Source organism: Corvus kubaryi, unplaced genomic scaffold (assembly GCF_017639235.1).
Source record: "Corvus kubaryi isolate FWS band 111438036 unplaced genomic scaffold, C.kubaryi_AGA036_p1.0 37126, whole genome shotgun sequence".
Lineage (NCBI taxonomy): Eukaryota > Metazoa > Chordata > Aves > Passeriformes > Corvidae > Corvus > Corvus kubaryi.
The window spans coordinates 841,101-861,614 of NW_024581031.1; the positions used below are offsets into that span (position 1 = coordinate 841,101).

A 20,514-nucleotide genomic window follows, 5' to 3' on the forward strand; every position below is an offset into this window, starting at 1 on the left:
AGCCTCTCTTGAGCTTTGGTTACAAATACAAGTACTGAATAAGTGTCTAAGGTGAGCAGTAGTTTCTGAAGAGCAAGTGTGGCTGTCTGAGGCAAATAGCCCAAGCTAATTATGTGCATCAGTCTCCTCCAATGCACTTGACCCTGACACATTTTGGAGCAGGCAGGTCCTCCTTATTTCATCACTGCCATAGTTAAAGACAGTGGCCTGTTGTCTTGTTTCTTGCTCAGGTCAAACATGTCAATGGAGTGGGACATCAGCATGGTCAGATCTAAATTGCTTGCTGCACCAATTTCTAGCTGTATTGTAGTTTATTATCAAATCTGGTTTCCTTGCAGGTGTAAAAGACGTGGTGTCGAGGGAGCAGAGAGGAAAAAACATGGTGAGGAGTTAAGTTTTCAGCCAGTTGATTACTGATCTGAATTTCCAGACCAGGGAGAGCTGTGTAGGCATGGATTGCAAAACTCTGCCATTTATTGACTGAATTCACTGGTTTAGAATAGAGTTATTTTAACCAGTTTTGTGTAAGAAATGTTGATGCAGTAATAGAGACATTCAGTACTTCTATGGAAACACAAAATGTCTTTTCAGAAATATTTCAGAAAAATATCAGCATTTCAAGACAGTCACATCTTTTAAAATAGACTGTTGAGCAGGTTCCATGAGCTCCTGTGGGAGCTCTCCACACAGAAATCTGCTGAACAGTATCAGTTGTTCCTTTTGTCTGACTATAGACTGGTGCTATATTTGTATATAATGTTAAAGCTCCCAAAACTGCAGCTTTTGTCCCAAATACGTAATATCACATTTTAAACAATAAAAGGGACTGCATATTGAGTCTTAAGGTTGCCTTCAGAAAGTTAAACTCTCATAAGTCTTAGCTTGCTTACAGTTTTTGTGATCATCAAGTTGCAGGAGGGTATTATTGACCAAAAGGCTGTTCGTGTGTTCGGGTGGGGCAGTCTTGCAGAAATTAAATGTTTTGTTCCAGATACTTCCTTCATATTTAGACAAAGAAATGAGCAAGAAATTGTACCTGAAAATGGGGATATCATCTCTAGTTCCCTGAAACTGAGCTTTCACATCTTCACTAACTAACTTTAAGGTCTCAGCTTTCCCTGAAAGATCTTGTTCTAACAGGTTAGATTATATAATTCAGAAAAAATTTGCTTCCTAACATAAAAGCTATGCAAACTCCTAAACAGAATTTCATACATACAGAGCTGAGAGGAAAATGCAAACATTTTAAGTTTGGTAATTCAACACATCCTGTTGATGGAGAGTTTAGAGGGATTTTTTTTTACTTTGATGTATTACTGATTTTATCAGTCTCAATCAAATCTGTGAATTATATGCTAAAGAAAGTTAGTATCTGTAGTTCATCAGCACTTTTCTTTCCCTAACTCAGTCTGTTCTCTTCTCTTGAGAAGGTTTTCTCTGCCATTCGAAAGGGACTGAATCTGTGCTCTGCCAAACAACTGGAATAGGTGGCAGCTGAGAGAAGAGCCCTTAGTTCTCCCCTGTTACCTGGATATAAATGGCAAGGAAAAATCAGCTTCAATGGGCTTTAGAAACATGTGTGAAGTTAGGGAAGAAAGATTTCCAGGAGACCTCCTTTATTAGTTTGGTTTGTGTTTCAGAAAAGCTGCCTGAGAGCCCACCCCTGTACAGGCCCTGGGAAGGCAGCTCGTTTTTGTGCTCTAATTAGTGGAAAGGTAAATGCTGTTTTCCAGGTAGGTTTTGGCAACTACTCAGCCTTTCATTCACACTTGTTTTCTGTTGTCATTCTCAAAGAGAGCTACAGCATGCTTGGGGCTCTTTTAGAATCTTGACAGAAAAAGTAACTGATGTCTCAAGCATGGCAATCCTCCGAGTCTCCTACCCTGTTGTAGGAAAAGGTTTTTTCCAACCTCTAACTTAAATAGCTGAATCAAATGGCAGGGATCTGTTGGGAGCCATTGCTTCAGCATGAATACAGGAGGCTTGATTACTGTTATACCAAGTGCCCTTGAATATGTGCAGGTTCAAACCATTTTCTTACAGTTCGTATTTACACATTTTAAATTAGGAAATCTGTTCATCCTGAATATATCACTTATAATCAACTGTTGCTAATAAATGTAATTCAATATTATAAACCTGGAGTAAGTCGAATCTGAAGTGCAGTCTTTAAAATGATGCTAAGCTACATCTGTTGAAAAGAAATCTGTAAAATTGCTTTTCCATGATGGATGCAGGCATGGATGATTTCTTTTTAAAATAAAGATAAAATTAAAGTTGTTATTTGTATTCAATCTGCTGTTTTCATACTAAAGCCCATGAAAAGACCACACAGTAAGCAACTGGTGTTGTCAGCTATTGCGTAAGTGTAGCTTTTGCAGTACATCATTAGTTTGATTCAGGTCAGGTGGGCTGAAATGAAACCATCTGAAGCAAGTCTCATTTTGTGTGGCATTTAACAAGTATGAGATGATAATTGCTGTCACTGAAACATGACTGCTTTTGTAATGAATACTTTCTGCTAGCGGTCAGAGTACGTAGCTCTGTGTGTGTAATGCAACATGCTTTAATCTTAAAATAATTAGTAAATTTGCAATTGAATTTATTGTTCAATGAAGTTGTATTTCACAGAGGTTCTGGCCTCTACAGTCAAATGATCAATGTTTGCTTTTAATTATATAGCACTGGAGAGATCCTGTACACCTTTTCCTGTGATGGCGTTGTGCTTCCAAATAGTTATGTGGATAATCAAATCTGGAGAGCACAGGTTTAAATTGGTTAGTGAAGTTAAGTGCTAGCCCAGCACATCACGTTTTCTCCCCCATGCTGTTCAATCAAATCCATGTTATCTGATTTTACAGTGGCTTTAACGTGGCCCTCTTGTATTTAGGTGGGATTGTTTGACTTCGTCGCCTTTCCATTGATCTTGCCCACGGATGATACTGGTGTCACCTTTCTGCTTGTGTGAAGTCAATACCTTCAGCAGTAGATTAAGAGCTACTCCCCTCTGGCTGGAAAAAATAAGTACAACAGCACGGCTTTGCCTTCTGGTGCTCCTGTGCCAACAGCAGAACTGGTGGGATGCTCGATAATGGGCTGCAGGAAAGTTGTCAGGTCTCTTATGACATTAATAAATGCCAACATGTATGCCATGATCCTCTGTTCAAAAATTCTTCCCCCCAAACCCAACATAGTGTTGAAACTAAAAAAAAAGCTAAACTAAAATGCAAAACTAGAAGTACAAATGTGTATCTACATATATAAAATCTTGTATATGTGTGTCACTTTTGGAGAAGGAGCAAGACTTAAAAGTCTGAAATTTTGTCATCATTATATAACCAGAGATTCTTTTTGAAACATCATTTGAATGTTCCAGAGATAGGAACCCAAACCAAAACATAATAATAAATCATAATAAATATTATTGTAATCAAAATAATATAAAACTTGCAACAGAACCTTCTCAATATAAGAAAATCTTTGAAGTGAGGAAGGAACTGCCATGTTTTGTGGGACAGAAGTGTTATGTCTTTTTTCAAGAACATTCCTGCTTGTCCTTCTGACGTGGTCAGCTGCCCGAAGTAAAGACTGAAACAACTAATATTAGTGCCAGAGAGCTCTGAGATTATGCAAGCAGACATTTAAATATTAAGAATTTGCATTTTTACCTGCATACTGTTGAACGTTTTGTCTACTACTTCTCTTTGTGACTCTATTACTTGCTATTTAAAAATGCTTTATTTCACAATTATTAGTATGAAATAAAGAATACTATGATTAGAATCAGGTAGACAGGGGAAAAATATTTGTTAGTGGAAAAAGTAAAAGCTTCATCCTAGTAAATATCTTACCAATTTGAGAGAAAATGGTGTAAGGAAAGCTTTTTAAAAGGTCAGTGAATTTCTATGAAATTATTCTATTCTCATTGCCTTTAAAATTAAGTGTGCAAGGTGAACATTAAAAACTGTATGTTCAGTGGCTGAATTGCCATTTGAAGCAGAAGTCAAACACTTGGGCCCCAGAAAGAGAAAGCAGAGGAAACTTTTGCTTCTTCCTACCACTTTTTCAGGAGCTGTTTTTCACAGCAGTAATTTCATATACACCTCCCTTGGCAAGGTATTTCCAAAAAGGAAGCAGTCTCTATGTCGAAAATGTATATATACCAGCAACATAATCTTTAAAGGTGAGCCTCCTATAGTAGTACTTGATAGCTCCTAAAAGAAGCCAGCCAGGAAAAATACATTACTCATCAGTGTCCTTCTGTGGCACAGGGCTTTGCCTGCTTTACACCAGGTAGGAATCCCACCTTCCTTTCCTGTCAGAAAGGCATTGGTCACCCAGTGGCCTGGGGGTCACCTGGAAGTGGTTGGTTGGCTGGAGCTGGTTTTGGGGAGCATCCCTGGTTGTGGGATGAGATGCTGGGCTTGCTCTTCATTTCAGCCGCTCCTGTCGGTTTGTATTTCCATGCAGAGAGATGCTGGATTGAGTTGGCCAAAGAAAGATTTTCTTTTAATAAAGAAAAAAATCAATACTTCAGCAGCTTTCTTGAAAACATTGAACAGAATTATTTTAAAAATACAAAGTGATGACTACCAGCACAGCTTCTCTGTTTGCATCAGTTGCTCACTTGTGCTTACTGAGCTGGAAAGCCCAATTTTAAGGTGGTGGGGACACAGTTGTGAAAAAATGTTTGAAAAACCTCACAAATTCAGGATGCAGAAAAAATTATTATAATCAACAGCTTTCTCAAGGAAAGACTCCAAATAAAAGCAGTATACTGCTGAGCATTGATTCTTTTCTATGTGTTTTCAGCCTTCTTTTTGAGAACACAAATTGTCATTCACTGTCTGCTAAAATCTGTATTTTTCTACTATTATTGTTAACGTGTTTTTTAAAAGACAAGATTGCTAATAGCTGCAGCACCTATTAAATTTTCATATCAACATTAAAGGGATGACTAATTTTTTTTTATTTTAACCTGGTTTAGATTAGAATGACCTTTTCTTTTCTTTGTATTAAACTCCCTTCCTTGAAAAATTATTGTTTTTCTCCAGGTTGCATGTATTGATTATTAGTGCTGGTATTTATTAATGATAGAAATACAGTAGGTAAGAAAACCATTTTTAAAGCTTGATCTAAAACCTTCTGGCATTTTTATTTCACTGTCTTTTGATAATCACCCTTATAAGCCTGTAAATATAAGGAACTGTACTTTCTAAAGAGCTGTAAGAAAATCAAATGGGCCCAACTGGTATTATTCTGGTTTTCAAACTTTGGCTAACCCACCTCAAAAATATTGTTGCTGATACAGGAGTGCAGTCAGTCATTTTGTTGTGGCTTTGGACAGTCTCTATATTAAAATGCAACTTTGATCACAACAGTATCTGCACAAACCCCTGCCAAGAACCAGCTTTGTTCCGATTTTTGTTGCTAAAATTACAATTTCTCTTCAGGAAAGTAATTCTTTCTTTTTTTATTTCCCTTTTCCTATTTTTTTTTAATGTTACATAAGAAAGAGTCAAGCAGCCAAATATTAGAAAGATTAGAAAGAAGCAATTTGGCTTAGAAAGAGCTATATAGATTGTGGAGGGTGACAGAAGCTGTCAGTATTGATTTTCTGCCACTTTCCTGTCTGACCTTTTGGATTGCAGCGGGCGCTCTTAAGAGGATTTAGCTTGTACCAAATTAAAGATATCACAGAACAATTGCTGACTCATATTATGGAAGCTGGCCGAGCTCTGCTGCCATCAGTGCAGGGCCATGGTCATTACTTGATTTAATGTGCTCTTGTAGATCAAGTTGTTTATGAAAACAAGGTTGATGATGATAAATGAAGTTGCCATCTACTTTGTTTTCACACACGTGTATGTGTGTATTTAAACATATAATTCTAAACTTCTGCTTGTGAAATTTGTCATGCAAAGTGATCACAATATACCCCAAAAAATAATAAAGGATAAATAGGATAAAACAATAGAAATAATAATAAAAGGATAAAAAGGATAAAACAATGCTTTAAATATACATCTATAAAAGCTTCATTTGCATTGTTGAGGATGAACTTGGAACAAAAACCCTAAGTGCTTTTGTCTTCATTTAATACATCCTGGCAGCAGCTCGACACAGAACTTCAACGTGAGCATCCTCTGCTAAGTACCTTTCCACCCTGTTTGGAGGAAATAAATGGTTTGTCTGGAGTAGTTAAAATACTTTAATCTCATTTAATCTTCATAAAGTATTTTACCATATGATGGAATTCAGTTTGTGGAAATAGTTTCTTTTTCACTGGATGCCCAGAATACGTATAATAAATATGGAAAAATAATAAAAAGGTGAATTCCTTGTAATTGTTAGCACAGTTTTAAGAAGCAACATGTTAGTATGCAGTTTTTTGCTTGATAAACCTGTGCTAGATTAATGTATTTTAAAATGGCACAGGAATATTGATCTGGAAGAGCTCTCTGTGCACTCTGAGTGTTGGTGCAGTTGCTGCCATGCCCTGTGTGTGTGCATGTTAATGCACATGTATACATGAAATGTCAAGCCCATGTCAGCCTAAACTAGCAGGGAAGCAAAGAACTCAAGAGTTTATGTATATTTCAATAATGTAGGGTCTAATGGAAAAGAAAAACAGGCTACACTGTGAGGATACTACTCATTAATATTGTAGGATCCACACTTGAATCTCAAGCCCAGAGGAAGTCAGCCTGTGCTGCACTTGCTTGGCTGTGCTCTGCTTTGCTGAAGAAGTCTAAGATCCAAAGACCTTTAAGCATTTGGAATACATATAGTTTTGTCCACTCACTGCTACTTAGCATCGCTTTTTTGAGTAGGCTGTGCTAAGCTCTGTATCCAGACTGTCAGATTGTTTCTTTTATAAACAGCCATATTGTGTTGATATAAAATTTTGTTGGTTTACTACTAACTGTTGCTAAGCTGGAGTCCTGTTCATGTGACTCCTGTATTAGCCTTATTGCAGATACTCTTGCTTTGAAACAAAAACTATTATCAGGTTCAGAAATGCTAATTTTGCATACATTCCAGTGATTAGTCCTACTGGGAAGCCTGTTGCGCATCCACGAGTTTCCATGGTGTGGGGTGTTCATCTGCTGTTTGTTTCTTCAAGCCAACTGGAGTTCATTTCAACTAAAAAGAGACAACTTTTGGCTGGGGAGATGTGGCTTAGGGACAAGAAAAAACTGAATAATGCAAGGATATGAAGTATTTGTGTGCAAGAAATTGTTTTCTATTACCAAATGCCTTGAGCTCACCACTAATGCTGGCATCTCCTCAGTATACATTTGTTTCTAATGTGTTGAGCCATTCTTTCTCCCTTCCAGTCATTTTTTCTGGTTCTGTCAGAGGATCCTTGAGACTCGAGGTCATACTGCTGTAACTGCTGAGCAGTTCACACCATTTAGCAACTTCTTTGTGGAGAGTGAAAAATAAAAATTTTTGGATCTGTAGTTTTATGGAAATCTAAAAGTTCAGGGGTTTTTTCCTACAGAGCACATGATATTAGGAGGCTTTGATTTTAGTTTTGATCATTGCATTTATTTCTCTTGGACCTTATGCTTTTGTTATTGGCTTTGTTTTCCCCTGTAAAAAGGTTGGTCACTCTTGGCCATCTCTTTCAGTTGTTCCATCTCATACAACCTCCCTCCTGTTTGCTCTGGCATGGTGGTGATGGAGCTTAACTGGACGTATGAATTGATTCAGATTTTAAGTAAACTTTTTTTTTCCCCCTTGCAGAAGTATTTTTAACCTAGATCAGGTTGCTGGTTTATTTAGATAAATGTGTGCTCCTGCAAACAAGTGTGGAGGAGTAGCCAGGCACAGAGAAGAGGCCTCACTATTGAGGAGGAGGTACCTGTAAAGTACCACTTCAACTTCTGGGGACTCTGAAACTGTCTTGTATACTCTGTTCAGAGTCCCTAAAGCAAAAGGAACCCATAGGCACTTCTCTAATAGAAATTGTCAGTAAGGTACATGGAATATTTGGAGTTTCAAACTGGACCTGATAGATTTTGCAATGTCCCTGTTTCTGGGAAAAGCCGACATGAGTGGATTAGCTCTGCTCACAGAGGGTTTGTGGTTTAGCGTCTCCTTCTCCGATAGCTGGCCTGAGCCCTGCAGTGTGTGACAGATTGGCAGAAATAGTCCCTCAGATTTCACTCAGATCTCAGGCTCTAGTCCAGTCCTGAGCTTTTGTCAGTGTATATTCAAAATGTATTTAAAACCCAATTTCGCTCGCTGACAGCATGACAAGATGTCATTCCCTGCGTTTTTGCTCAACTTCAGGGACTTCTGATAGTGTTCAGTGCAGAAAAACAGGACAGGAAATGGAACAGTGTGACTAAGGGTGAGTCTAAATGTATCACTTATGCTAAGGTGTGAGCTTAAGTGTGGTATTTCTGAGGCAGCTTTGACTATTTTGTGGATGCGGCTCATTTTCCCTGCCTCTCTCAGAATGTAGTTAATGATCATGGGCAGTGCTGGATGAGGGAGTTTATGATCACGGGCACTGCTTCATCTCCATGTGTTCGTCTCGCAGCGAGAGGTGCCACGCAAGATGTGCTGCTGGCATCAGAGCCATTCCAAGCACAGCCACAGTCCTGGTGCTTTTTTAGGAGTCTCCTTGGAAATGTCATTGGTGGTAGTGGCCAGTCACTTCTAGGTATTTTCCATCAGCTTGTGTATAGATGCTGGATATCAGGCACTTCAGTTTGGCTATGCTCATGGCAGGATTGGCTGTTACTGAATGCTTGCCTGGGTAGATAGACAGCAAATAGATCAATAAAAATGCTTTCTCATGCCTTTTCTGTTTCTCACACTGTCAATTTCAGAAGTGTTTGCCCAACCATGTATCTTGACACATGGCTGTACCATAGTCCTTCGTTTACTCCTAATTTTCTAAGACAAAAGTGAAAAGTATCAAGTCAACCAAAATTTTTTTCTTCTCCCCTGTGGCCAGAGGTGGAATGAACTTCTGGCTTTTAGGCATTTATGAACCTTAGGTTGTATTTTCTCTTAAGCGTTCATTGCCTTTCCCTTTTGCTGAAATTATTGACTATCAACTATCCAGCCTTATGGCCTAAAATCTTCAAAACTAAAGTATTAGCATTCACATAATTATTGTCATGAGTTGCATCTATTCAAATAACTTCTTATACAGGTGAGGGTCACAGCAATGATAAATGCTTCATTTGCCATTTGTTCCTCATACAAAGAGTAAGACAAACTCATTAAAAGTCATCGGGAAAAGATATTTGCCATGGGTTGCTGGCTACTGTATTTATCATATAGGCAGATGCTTCAGCAGCAGCTGCACTTACTCCAATATCCTTTCTTTTCTTTTTTTTTTTTTTTTTCAACCTGAGGTCATTCAGACATTTGCAATATTTTTTATTATGTTTTCAGAGAGAAGGAAGAGCAGGCTCATCTCATCTCAAAGATGCTGTTCTGGGTTTAAGACTGCTACAAAGTCTCTCCTAATTTAGCTAGCATAGATCTGCCAGGGTAAATCAGGATCCCTACAGGGCTCTTCTCATTGTTTGGCAGCTTAAAAAACAATCTAAGAAATGAAAGAACAGGATCTTCAAATTCTCTTTGTGTATTTGCAAAGCACTGTTCTTACAGTCTCATTTCTCTTTGCCTTGGTAATGTTGCTGCCTTTTCACTTACACCAAGCGTCCTCATCATGCTCGAATACTGATTGTGAATAGGATTTTGAATCAACTCAAGAGTAGAATAAATCTTTAGAAGGATTTTTTTCAAGGACTGTTCTCTGTGGCAAATTTAAACTTAATCCCATTTCCCATTCGGGCAAACTTTTTCCCTGGGCTTCTGAGTAAAAAGAATTATTTGCATTATTTAACGATGCCAAAAGGAGTGAAGCTTTTTTTTTTCCTTTTTTTTTTTTTCTTTCAGATGAAGTGTTCTTCTGACTGTGATAACACTGAGGATTAATTTTAGGTAAATAAACATTTACTGCATCATATTGCATCATAATGCAAACCTTAAGATCATACATATTCATAATTAGACAACTGAAGGAGCTCAGGAGAGTAATTCCTAGTGGGTTTTGAGGATTGATGCTGTGGTTGAGGGGCTTTTTTAACTGGAAGTTCCAACCCTGTAGCACGTGTTCTGTTTAATAACCAGATGTCTGTGGAGGACATGGTTCTTTCCAGTGGGATAAACCCATACAGACCATTAGCTACCTGTTGGAGTAGATTGTCCTGGTTTGCAGCTGGAATTGTTTCCTGTCCACATCCAGGACGTGTTGGGCAGATGCACAAAGCTTCCCAGGAGTGTTTCAGACCTGGCCTGGTTTTGAGGTCTCTGTCTCAGTGGCTGGGCAGGTAAGTGCTTGTGGCACATAATTTCAGAGCACATAATGTGGGGCCAGTTGTGATGGATCCCCTAAGCTATAAAAAGACAGTAAATTTGCATGAAAAGACTTAATAGTCTGGAAAGCCATAGTAAAATGGAACCACTAAATAAAAGGCTCTGTAAAGAAAAACCACTGAGCCTGCTGTGGGGATTTCCAGGAGCGCTGAATTCAGTGGGGCACCACATGCTCCTCAGTAGCTCCCAGCTAACACACTGGCTCTGAAAACATCATTGATTGAGTTTAAAATATGACTTGAAACTTCCTCAATACAACAAATGTAATGCTTGCATTTTTGAGACGTGGTTTTATATTTAAACAACTATATATCAGGTTTTTTAAAAGTAGAACAGATTGCAGTTTTAACCAGTCACGGAGAAGTTGTGTTCTTCAAGAGAATAAAATGAGATAGAAACATCTTTATTTCAATTCATGTGTTATATTAATTTTGTCTTTCTTTTAAAAAAAAATCTTAAAACAATATAAGCAAAAGCAGAAAGGAGAAAGTACAAGAAAAACTGTTTTGAAAGCTTAGTAAGAAAAAAATCACTACAGACGATCATGCTAAAAATCTTGCGGAAAAGAAAATTATTGTAGTCACGCATGACAAGCCAGAGCTAGGAAAGCTGAACGCAATAATCACCAAGAACTCTCATCCTGAACATATAAGTATGCAAAATTTCATATGTAAGTTGTATCCTAGATCAATCACCTGCTCCAAATTAAATATATTTAATACAGGGTCCAATTTTCTGTTTCCCTGATGCCCTGGCCAGCTTTACTGGCAATTTTTCCTGGACCAAAAACTAACTTCACCAACTCATTAAAGCTTGAAGAGCTCTAGAGCAACTTTTTAATACAAATTAATAGCAACCAGTCAGTTGGCAGTCAGTTAACCTGTAGTAAAATAAACAACTTGCCCTCACTCTGTCCTTTGCCCTTCCTCAGGTCCTGAAACACTTACGAAAAACATGGTCATAACCCTTGGATTGAGGGCTGCCAGGCACGAACACTGACATCTGTTCCAGCACTCAGTTTTTGTGCTCCAGAGGGGCTTTCCGTCCATCTCTGGGACTGCAAGTTCTGCAGGGTTCAAAGGCACTTCATTTAGTTCAGTGTGTCAGTGGAAGAATCAAATAGAGGAACTTGATTTTCCCAAAGAGTCTAATATGACACTCACCTGTCAATAGAATTATATTAAGTAGCTATGAAAATCTTGAGACATCTATGTGCCTCCTATAAGGAAATTAAAAGCTAAATGTTTTAAACCTCTGGATGTTTTAAAATCAAGATTCTGCTCTAATTAAAGTAAGTGACTGGACTATTTAACATAGAGGAGTAAAGGAGATTAATACCAGGCTACTTCTTCCCTTGCTTATCATTAAGCAGTGACGAACATTCAGTGAAGATATTTTCTAGAGCTAAACCGCCTTTCCTTTCTACACGAAAGCCTCCTTCAGTTCCACTCTGTCAAAAGATTAGTGGTAGAGATGTGGTTGATAAATTTTTCTTCGCTATGACTAGACCTGTGTTTTTCCATAAGCGCTGATGAAGATCTCCTTCTTAATACAAACTCCCAAGCAAAAATGTGTGGCCAGCACTCTCACGTTATAAGTGTCTGCTCTGCCTGAAAGTAGGTTTTATAAAGCACTAGAATAAATAAATAATTCTACAGGCCTGTGCCCAACAGTTAGTTTTAATGGCAGAAAAAAACAATCAAGTGATTTTATGAGTCCCAGTTAAAAGTAATTATGCAGTATAAGTGCTTTAAGTAAGTAAATGAGACAGACAAATCTGATAACAAATTGCTGCCACGTCGTAAGCTTCCTTTGCAGTTAATTCAGTCTCACTATTGCAGGACACTGTTCTGCATTGCTTTGCTCTCCTCCGAGTCCAGCTTTGGCCCTGTTCTCATCTGTCTCACTCTATTTAGTGCAGGGGGTGTGGGATTCAGCTGCTTGCATTAGTAGGTGTATGGCTAGCAAATGTGGTGTTGCAAAATTAGGATGACTTTAGGAAGCAAACAGCACTAATGGGAATAAATTTTGCTATTTCATTCTAATTTCACTATGTTATTTATCCTAATGCTAGGGTGTTTACCCAAACATGAAGTACTGTCTGTGTGTTTATCGGGAAGCTGAGAAACCAGTTTTATAATAATTTGCACGTCTTCAATAGCATTTTCAAGTATGCATTTTCAGCAGAATACTGATTAGCTCTCTTGTATGTAATAAGTGTTTTGTTTGGCACTGGGTGTCTGCAGGTAATCTTGAAGAGAAAATAAAGGTAGTGTGGGGTTTTTTCAGCCTCCAATGTTCAATTAATATAGGATACCACTCCTTCCTTGGGCCTGTCCTCATCCAGTGCAGTGAAACAGTGAGGTCACTGCTGGAAACACATTTGCCCAAACGGAGAATGTCAGAAGGGATCAACGAAATAGTATGTGATGTTTGTGGCCTTGTGAACTGTAGTTCGCTATTACCTCTCACAGCTAATGGGAAACTTTCAGGCAAGGTAATCAAAAAGACCTGACAATTTTCTTGGTAATTATTTTCCCAGTCAGTCATCAGTCTCCTTACTATAAAACTGAAACTCCCTCTGCACTGCTTGGAAATGAATTTGTTAGGATCAATGAGTAATTTGATCTATGTATCTAATCACCTTTTTCCTTTGGTCTCCCCACCTTGATAAGGACAGGAACCTTATAAATAAATCGATTTGTTACTAGACTGTATTAATATTATTAATGTATTCTATTTTTTATTTATTCCTTCAAGTACATCAGTGGATGATGTATAGCCTGCTTACATGAAGAAAAAAACTGCTATGCAAAGATATTTTAAAAAATTCTATATACCAAGTAATACCAAGATTGATAGCAGAGGAGATGTTAGTAAGTTGTACATTTTATTTCACAAAATCTGCTTCTTTGTGCTGCCTTTATAATACCAAGTAAATATACCGGAAATTAAGGAATCCATTGTTAATTGTGCCCATGGATGTCACAGTTAATTGACTACAGGGAAGTGTGCTTTTAAGCTGTAGCTGATTTTTTTTTTTTTTTTGGTAATGACATATTTTTAGGATTTTTTTGCATATAAATATAGCTAATGCAGAGTTTTGCCAAATCAAGAGTATTAATTTGATTTTTTTGGAAATGTTTAAAATACAATTTTGCTTTTTTGTTTTAGTTATTGTGACAGGAAAAAATGCTTTGAATATTTTTTGTGAAACAAGGTTACACTGGAACATCTGTCAGGTCTAATGGGCTCTAATCCAGAGGATCAGACCAGAGCAGCCTAATCCTCTCTGGGATGACTATACCAGTAAATTATCCTGAAGAAGGGGTTTATTTCTGTAATACGTTTTGCTTTGCAGTGACTGCAGGCCTGACCCTTTTAAGTCTACAGTAAATGCAGAATAGCTTACTGCAATAAAAGGAGCTCACATTTATTGTAAAGTAAGAATATTCACACTAGTAATCACCATGGAATAGAAAATGTATTATAATTCCACATTCTTCCTTTTTTTTTGGCTAGCTGACCTTTCAGCACATAGTAGAAGTATGAGCCTGAAGTACACTCCATAAAAATATCCCCTAGGCTGAGGCATCCAGTGAACTCTCCAAAGTTACCTGTGAAAAGAGTTCAGCACTCATGAACCTTTCCTTCTTTCTCTCTCTCTCCTGTAATGGGAGCACAAAGTCCAGTCTGGTTTGTGACAGGCCCTCTGTGAATAAAGCCTGCTCTTAATCCAATTTATGAGATGTTTGCAGTAGCATTTGCACAGGCTTAAGGCTTTGGAGGATGGAGAAGATGGATTTGGAGAATTAAAGCCAGCTGATGGGATCACTTATTAGAGATCTTTCATATAAATTATGAAAAATAGCTACAGTGAATTATAGCTGTAGGCTTTCAGATAATAAGCCTTTCAGGAAAAAAAAATGAAACTAAGTGACACTCAGTTCTGAGTTTCATTACCAGGCTGAATCCTAATTCAAAGTTCTTTTAGAACTTCCAGGATGGTTTGCAAATCTTGATGAAAATGAAACTAAGTTTGATCATATTTAACCAGTTTAAGTGAGTTTTTGGCTGCTACTTTACTCCAGGAATACTCCTCTCCAGTGAGTTTCCAGATTATTTCTGTCTGCAATCCATTGCCCGCTGCTCTCAAGGTCCAGGGACTGTAATTTTTTACTGTCAGTTTTTGGGCAGTTATCCCTCATCAAAATGGACAGGGCTAGGGAAAGCCTCCTCTGCCAAGGCAGCACTCCTTGCAAAATCGATAGTAACAGCCTAGCAGGCAGAGAACCAGCAGCCTCTGTTCTCCTGTTTCCAGTCTGTTCATCCTTGAAATCAGACTTTCCTCACTCCCAGTGCCAACCAGCAGCAGGAACAGTTGACTCAGTCACAGCCCAGCCCAGGGGATCCCACGGCCACAGAGAATCTCCTGAACATCCTCCATTAAGGGTGTTCTTAAGGGGTTTTTTGTGTCTGTGCATGTGAAATACAATAAGCTGAAGCCTTGAGGTTTGTCTTGAGCTTCTGCCGCCCCTGGAGGAATGGGAAATTTTTAAATTTGAATGAAGTTTAGTAGCTGGATAGAAACATCTGCCAGCCGAATATTATACAGCAGCAAAGGATATGGGTGATACAGGAGTTGCATAGAAGTGTTGGTTTAGTGCTGTATCATGATTTTAAAAAAACATTCAAAAAGGGAGAGGGTAGAAAACAGAGACTATGAATGGATTTGTGCATGGCACTGTGGTGTAGCTTGTTCTCAGATCTTCTTTTGGAGGCTATGGAAAGAATAAGCAGAAGTAATGAGTGGCCTCGGTGTCAGGAATGCTTGAACAAACCAGAACTATGTCATGCAGGAAGCAATACCTGAAGGAAGGTACATATACTTATCAATGACCCAGTCCAAGGGAATAAAAGGGAAATGTTTATGACCTTTTCCGATATGCAACAACTGAAACCAGCAGCATGCAGGTGCAAAGCAAAGGGAACGGGGCTTAGTTAAGAGTCAGTTTCCTAAGTTGTACAGATCAAAATCTTGCCCAGGTTTAAAAGGCTGAAGTGTACCAATACAGCCATTCATATGTTCCCAAGGTCAAATACTTCTGGTTCTTGTCATTTAAAAGTCCCTTCTCCATGCATGATTGAGCTCCATTATTCTATTCCATCCCATCTACTTGCATTTAATTTAGATGTGTTGCCATTCTTTACTTACCTTTGAAATTTTGATGAACTATTGTAATGTAAATTTAACCCTCTCCCCCAAAAAACCCCAGCTGAAGGAGTTTAGTGATAGAAACCCCAAGATCCTGAAGAGATTTTATTACTTTGAAGTAAAGTTTTTCATGGGCTTCCAGTGCCCCTGCCTCATTAATATGCATTGGCATGCCAAATGTAATTGCATTCAGGTTAGGTTTTGCTGTGAAGAAAGTATATTGTTTCAAAAATGGTGCTTTATGTCAAGGACACCACCAGTGAAATTACAGAACTTTATTCAAGGTATTACACAACATTAGTAAGTCTTGCAAAAGTTTGGTTGAGGGTTAATCAACAGCATGGTGTAAGATCTTTATGAAAAATTACTATTCAATTCACTGTTCTTGTCTTAGGATCCATCACATTGACTTTCATATATATATATATATATATATATATAATATATATATGATGTTTCGTAGTATTTCAGAGTTCTGATAATTCCCCCAAATCCCAAATTCAGATTTTTCTTTTTTGTGTTTTAATAAAGCCAAATTAGGTGTCATCCCTTTGTAGACCACAAGAATTACTTTCAAACTGTTTCAAGGGAGTGTATTTCCTTAGGGTCTCCATGCTATTTCCACTGCTTTCCATACACAGCATCCTGGTAACACTTGAAGTGGTTTAAAACCTGTAGTTTTTACTAGTTGGTACCAAGAGCTAAGTGCAGAGTTTCCAGGTGAAATTTCCATGGTGCATAAATGTATTTCCAAGTGTAAAGTAGTGTTATTTCTTGAAATAAAATGCTAACTCACTTTGGGTTTAAATGGAACAGATTTTATGAAACATAATTGTAGGGAGGTGTTAGGAATGTGTGAATTTTTCATGTGTCAGCCAATATTCAAAACAGCACTCTGAAGTGACTTGTGCAATTCTATTAATGGACAGAATTTTGGTGAGGGAGTACTTCAGTTTGGGTATGAATCAACAGTGTTTGCTAGCAGTCCAATCATGCTGAATTATAGTTAAAGTACTACTTTAAATAATAAGTACTTTCTGGATATAATTTTAATTTTATGACTACTATTCCTCTCTCTTTTAAATAAACACCATTGTTATGAAAATATTCTAATCTGATAAACATAAATTTTCCATTTTAAAGTCCCCAAAATATATTGGAAGTATATGAGTTGTTAGCTGTGAAAACTGCAAGCAAATACAGACTTTTTCCCCAAATTAACTCAGTTTTGATTACAATATCATCTTTTATCTTAATCTACCTGAACCAAAGAACTCACAGTGAAGAAACTTTGAGAAACAAATCTGAGGGGTTTATTTTGTTAAACAATATTTGACATGTTTGGGATGTTGTCCTGAGATTCTATCCCGGACAGATTTGTCAAAAGCAGGAACCATTGCACTGAGGGTATACATGTTCAGTGTTTAACTGGTATTACACTAATCTGGCATGACAGACCATTTCTATGCTGTTTCACAACAGGCCATGGTACCATCAATGTGTTTAGGGAATTAATAAATCTTGTATGTAATTTTCTCATAAATGATAAGCAGAGTTGGATGTGATGCTTTGGCTAATGTATGGTAAACAGAGATTTGTCCTAATATGGGATGACAAACACAAAGTGATGAAGTTAGTAATTACATCTCAGCTGTGAAAGTGATCCTCGTATTTCACGTGTACAGGCATTCAAGAAGGACCTAGTATTTCTTTAATTTTCTTTTTTTTTTTTAGTAAGCAGACTTTCTTGTAAAAGCCTTGTAGCTAAACTATTGCCATTTGTATTCTCCTGCTTATTGTGCTTGGGTATACTACTGAGCAGTGAGGCTTGGATCAAAATTAACTCAAAAATAGCCTTCAGCATGATAAATATTTGTATTTAAATAGAACCCAGGGAAATCCTTCTAGCCTCTGACAGAGCCCCGAAGGGGAGCTGGCAACTGTATAGCAAACTGAAGTGTGCAAATCTTCAGCCTCGCAGCAGATCCAGTAAATATGTGCAGTGTAACACAGCAAATATGGGAAGGCTTTTAGTTACAGAGGTGTGTAAACGTTTACAAATATGATTAACTGCAGAGCACAAAATCCATTCGCAGCATCAAAGGCAAAACTAAAATTACTTTTTCCCACCCCCCTCCAGGATTATGCTGAAAAGAAAAACACGATAGCAAAAGCTCTGGAAGATCTTAAAGCCAACTTCTACTGTGAACTCTGTGACAAGCAGTACTATAAACACCAGGAGTTTGACAATCACATTAACTCTTATGATCATGCTCACAAACAGGTAAGAGAAATCTGCTCCCTACTTCAACTATTCAGATAGCATAATGAAATAAGATGACCTTTAGGGTGGGCTTGGAAATCACAGTTGAGTTGTCCTCAATTTCAGATTCTGGAAAGCAAAATACACTGTCTTCTTGGAAACAAATCTTATTGTGGAGATTTTACGGTCAAAAATTCTGAGGTGGGAAGAAAGAGACATTTGAACAGTTTAGTTGAGAAGAGGAACAGGGAATGATGAATGATAATTAATAATATGATAAAAATTGTAAATGTATAATTTCCTTCTTCCCAGTTTAATTTTTCATGTAAATGCTGTGGTATACCTCAGATGTGACTTGCAACATTTGTTGCAACAGATGTGCATAAGAAACTTGGCATGCTTTTTGGTAAACTTTCGTTTAGTGCAGACACAGTTCTGAAACAGCCTATGACTACTTAAATTAGTGCAGGTACAGTTCTGAAATGAGCTACAATTTTATTTAAATGCAGAAAAAAAGTGTTTTAATGAAAGGTTTCAAAGTGTTAACTTTAAAGCATCAATATTTATGTTTTTATCACCACATTATATCACTTTGCCTCCAAGTCGTGAGTCTTACTTTGGTGACATAAAAGCAGTGCTTCCACAGAATGAGAGAGGCAAGGCATCCCAGGGCAGCATCCTGATCTGCAGAGGGGTTACATCTATATAATTCAGAGGGAAAGACAATGCATCTTGGCTCCCCGAAGAGATATGTAATGATAGTGTAAAGATATGTAATAACTGTACAGAAAATTCCTACTTAGGCCACTTACCTGGTAATTATTCTGTACCTTTTTTTTTTTTAAATCTGGTGAAATCATATGGTTGTGTATCTGGATTGATTGCTTTTCATTCTAATTGAATCTCCCTTCTTCCTGTTATTCTGCTCAGGGTGAACATAGATAAGCTATTACATCTTTTGTATCTGTATTATATAGAATAATGATTGGCTTTTCTTTTCTTTAGCACTAGTCCCTGAAACATTCTTTCTCTCTCACTGGTATTTTTATTTAGCCTGTAATTTACACTGTCAGTGTGAGTGTTAGATTTGGTTTGGACTGTGAAGCTGTGGACCTCGGCAGCAACAGCAATCTGTGAGAAGCTGGAGAGAAAGATACATAGATAAGAAACTAGCAGGTAGCTTCATTGCATTCTGTAGCTGCTTACTATGAGTTTTAGTTAAAGTACAGCTGGAACTTGATTATTCAGATGTTATGTTCACACAGCAGCACGCCATTGATGGATGGCAGGAGAAAAGAACTGATGGGCAGAGTCTTCCCTGCTTGACCTCACTTAGGATTTATATTTATTAATTTGTTAAGTGCTGTGAAGCACTTTGAAATAATGAGAACCTGAAGGCTGCAGTCCTTGTTCCTCTCTTCAGTATTGATGAAAAATTGATTTTGAAGCTGAGGCCAGGTGTGAGACTGAACAGGAACTTTTTTCCACTGTTTCACATGCTAATTCTTGTTTTCTCATGGCTTTGGACAGGAGAGGGTGGGCACTGCACCAGCCTCTGATGGAGCATGGCAGATCCTGCCTCTCCGTCTTTTCTGCAGGGGGCCTGTGTGTCTATGTTTGCATGTGGCTCTGTGGATGTGTTTGGTGAAAGACAGGAAGCCATCCTCTTCCTCTGTTGGACCTTCACGAGTCTAATCTCTCTGCTAAGAAATCAGAAAAAAAATTAAAGTTTTCAAATAGAAAAAAAGGCATGGATGCTTGTTTGGCCAAAGTAAAAATTTCACTGTTATTACTGGCAAATACAACTATTGATTCCTGAGATAAAATGTTGAGTTTAATTCTTCTGGAATATTTCTTTGTTGTGGCTTCTATTGGTGTTATGAAGAAAAACCCTTCCTCTTCCCATATTTGGGTGTAAAAGGTGGCAGGCAGCATATGCTGCAGCACAGGCTTGCTCTGATTTGCTCTGTTTTCAAGAGCCTCATATCAAATGCTTTTTCTTGGGTAGTTTTAATAAGCTTGCTGGAGACATATGCAGGTGCTACTGTTGAATGCTCTGGTTTTGTCCTGGGACTTCCTACCTCAATGGCAGAAGTTTTCCAGCAGTTCAGTAGAGGGGGGAGGAACTTGTAATCTCTCTTTGGGTTTTGCTTCATATTTTTTCTTTTTTTTCCTTCTATCACACCTTTCTACAATAATGGACAGGTGAGGGGAAGTACTTAGTACAAAGAGTTTCCCAATACCCAAGGACAGTTGTAAGCTGTGCAGCCAGTTTGGTTTCAGTGATCCCAGCACCCGAGAGCGATCTCTGGATGATCAAATGGATGAAAGCTCTGACTAAAGCTGAGTTCGTCCCAGCTTTTCTGAAAAGCCATATTTAATCCTAATTGTGCAGTCTGTTATCACACCATCTAAGCCATGGGAGGGTTTGGCAGAGAAAATGTTCCTAACAGCTCCTGTACCTCAATTCCATTGTAAAAGATTTTCTTTCCATCCGTTCAAATGTTGCTAGCAAAGAAAATTTACAGGATTTAAACCAGAAGATTTATTATGTGTGTTTCCTCCATTGGCTGGGAGGCCCTGTGCTGCCAGGTGTTGGTTGTGTTTTGATTTGTTGTGTCTTAAC

General features: G+C 38.0%; 1 protein-coding gene across 3 annotated transcripts in view; it reads left to right on the forward strand.

The window, feature by feature from the left end:
- ZNF804A (zinc finger protein 804A) overlaps nt 1-20,514 on the forward strand; it is a 159,419-nt gene that overhangs the window by 101,864 nt on the left and 37,041 nt on the right. For 2 of the 3 annotated variants that reach the window (XM_042021166.1, XM_042021164.1), the window contains exon 2: nt 17,766-17,909. The exons of the other annotated variant lie outside the window; for it this stretch is intronic. In XM_042021166.1, coding sequence (XP_041877100.1) covers nt 17,766-17,909 — 144 coding nt within the window. The remainder of the gene's footprint in view (nt 1-17,765; nt 17,910-20,514) is intronic. 3 annotated transcript variants of the gene reach the window in all.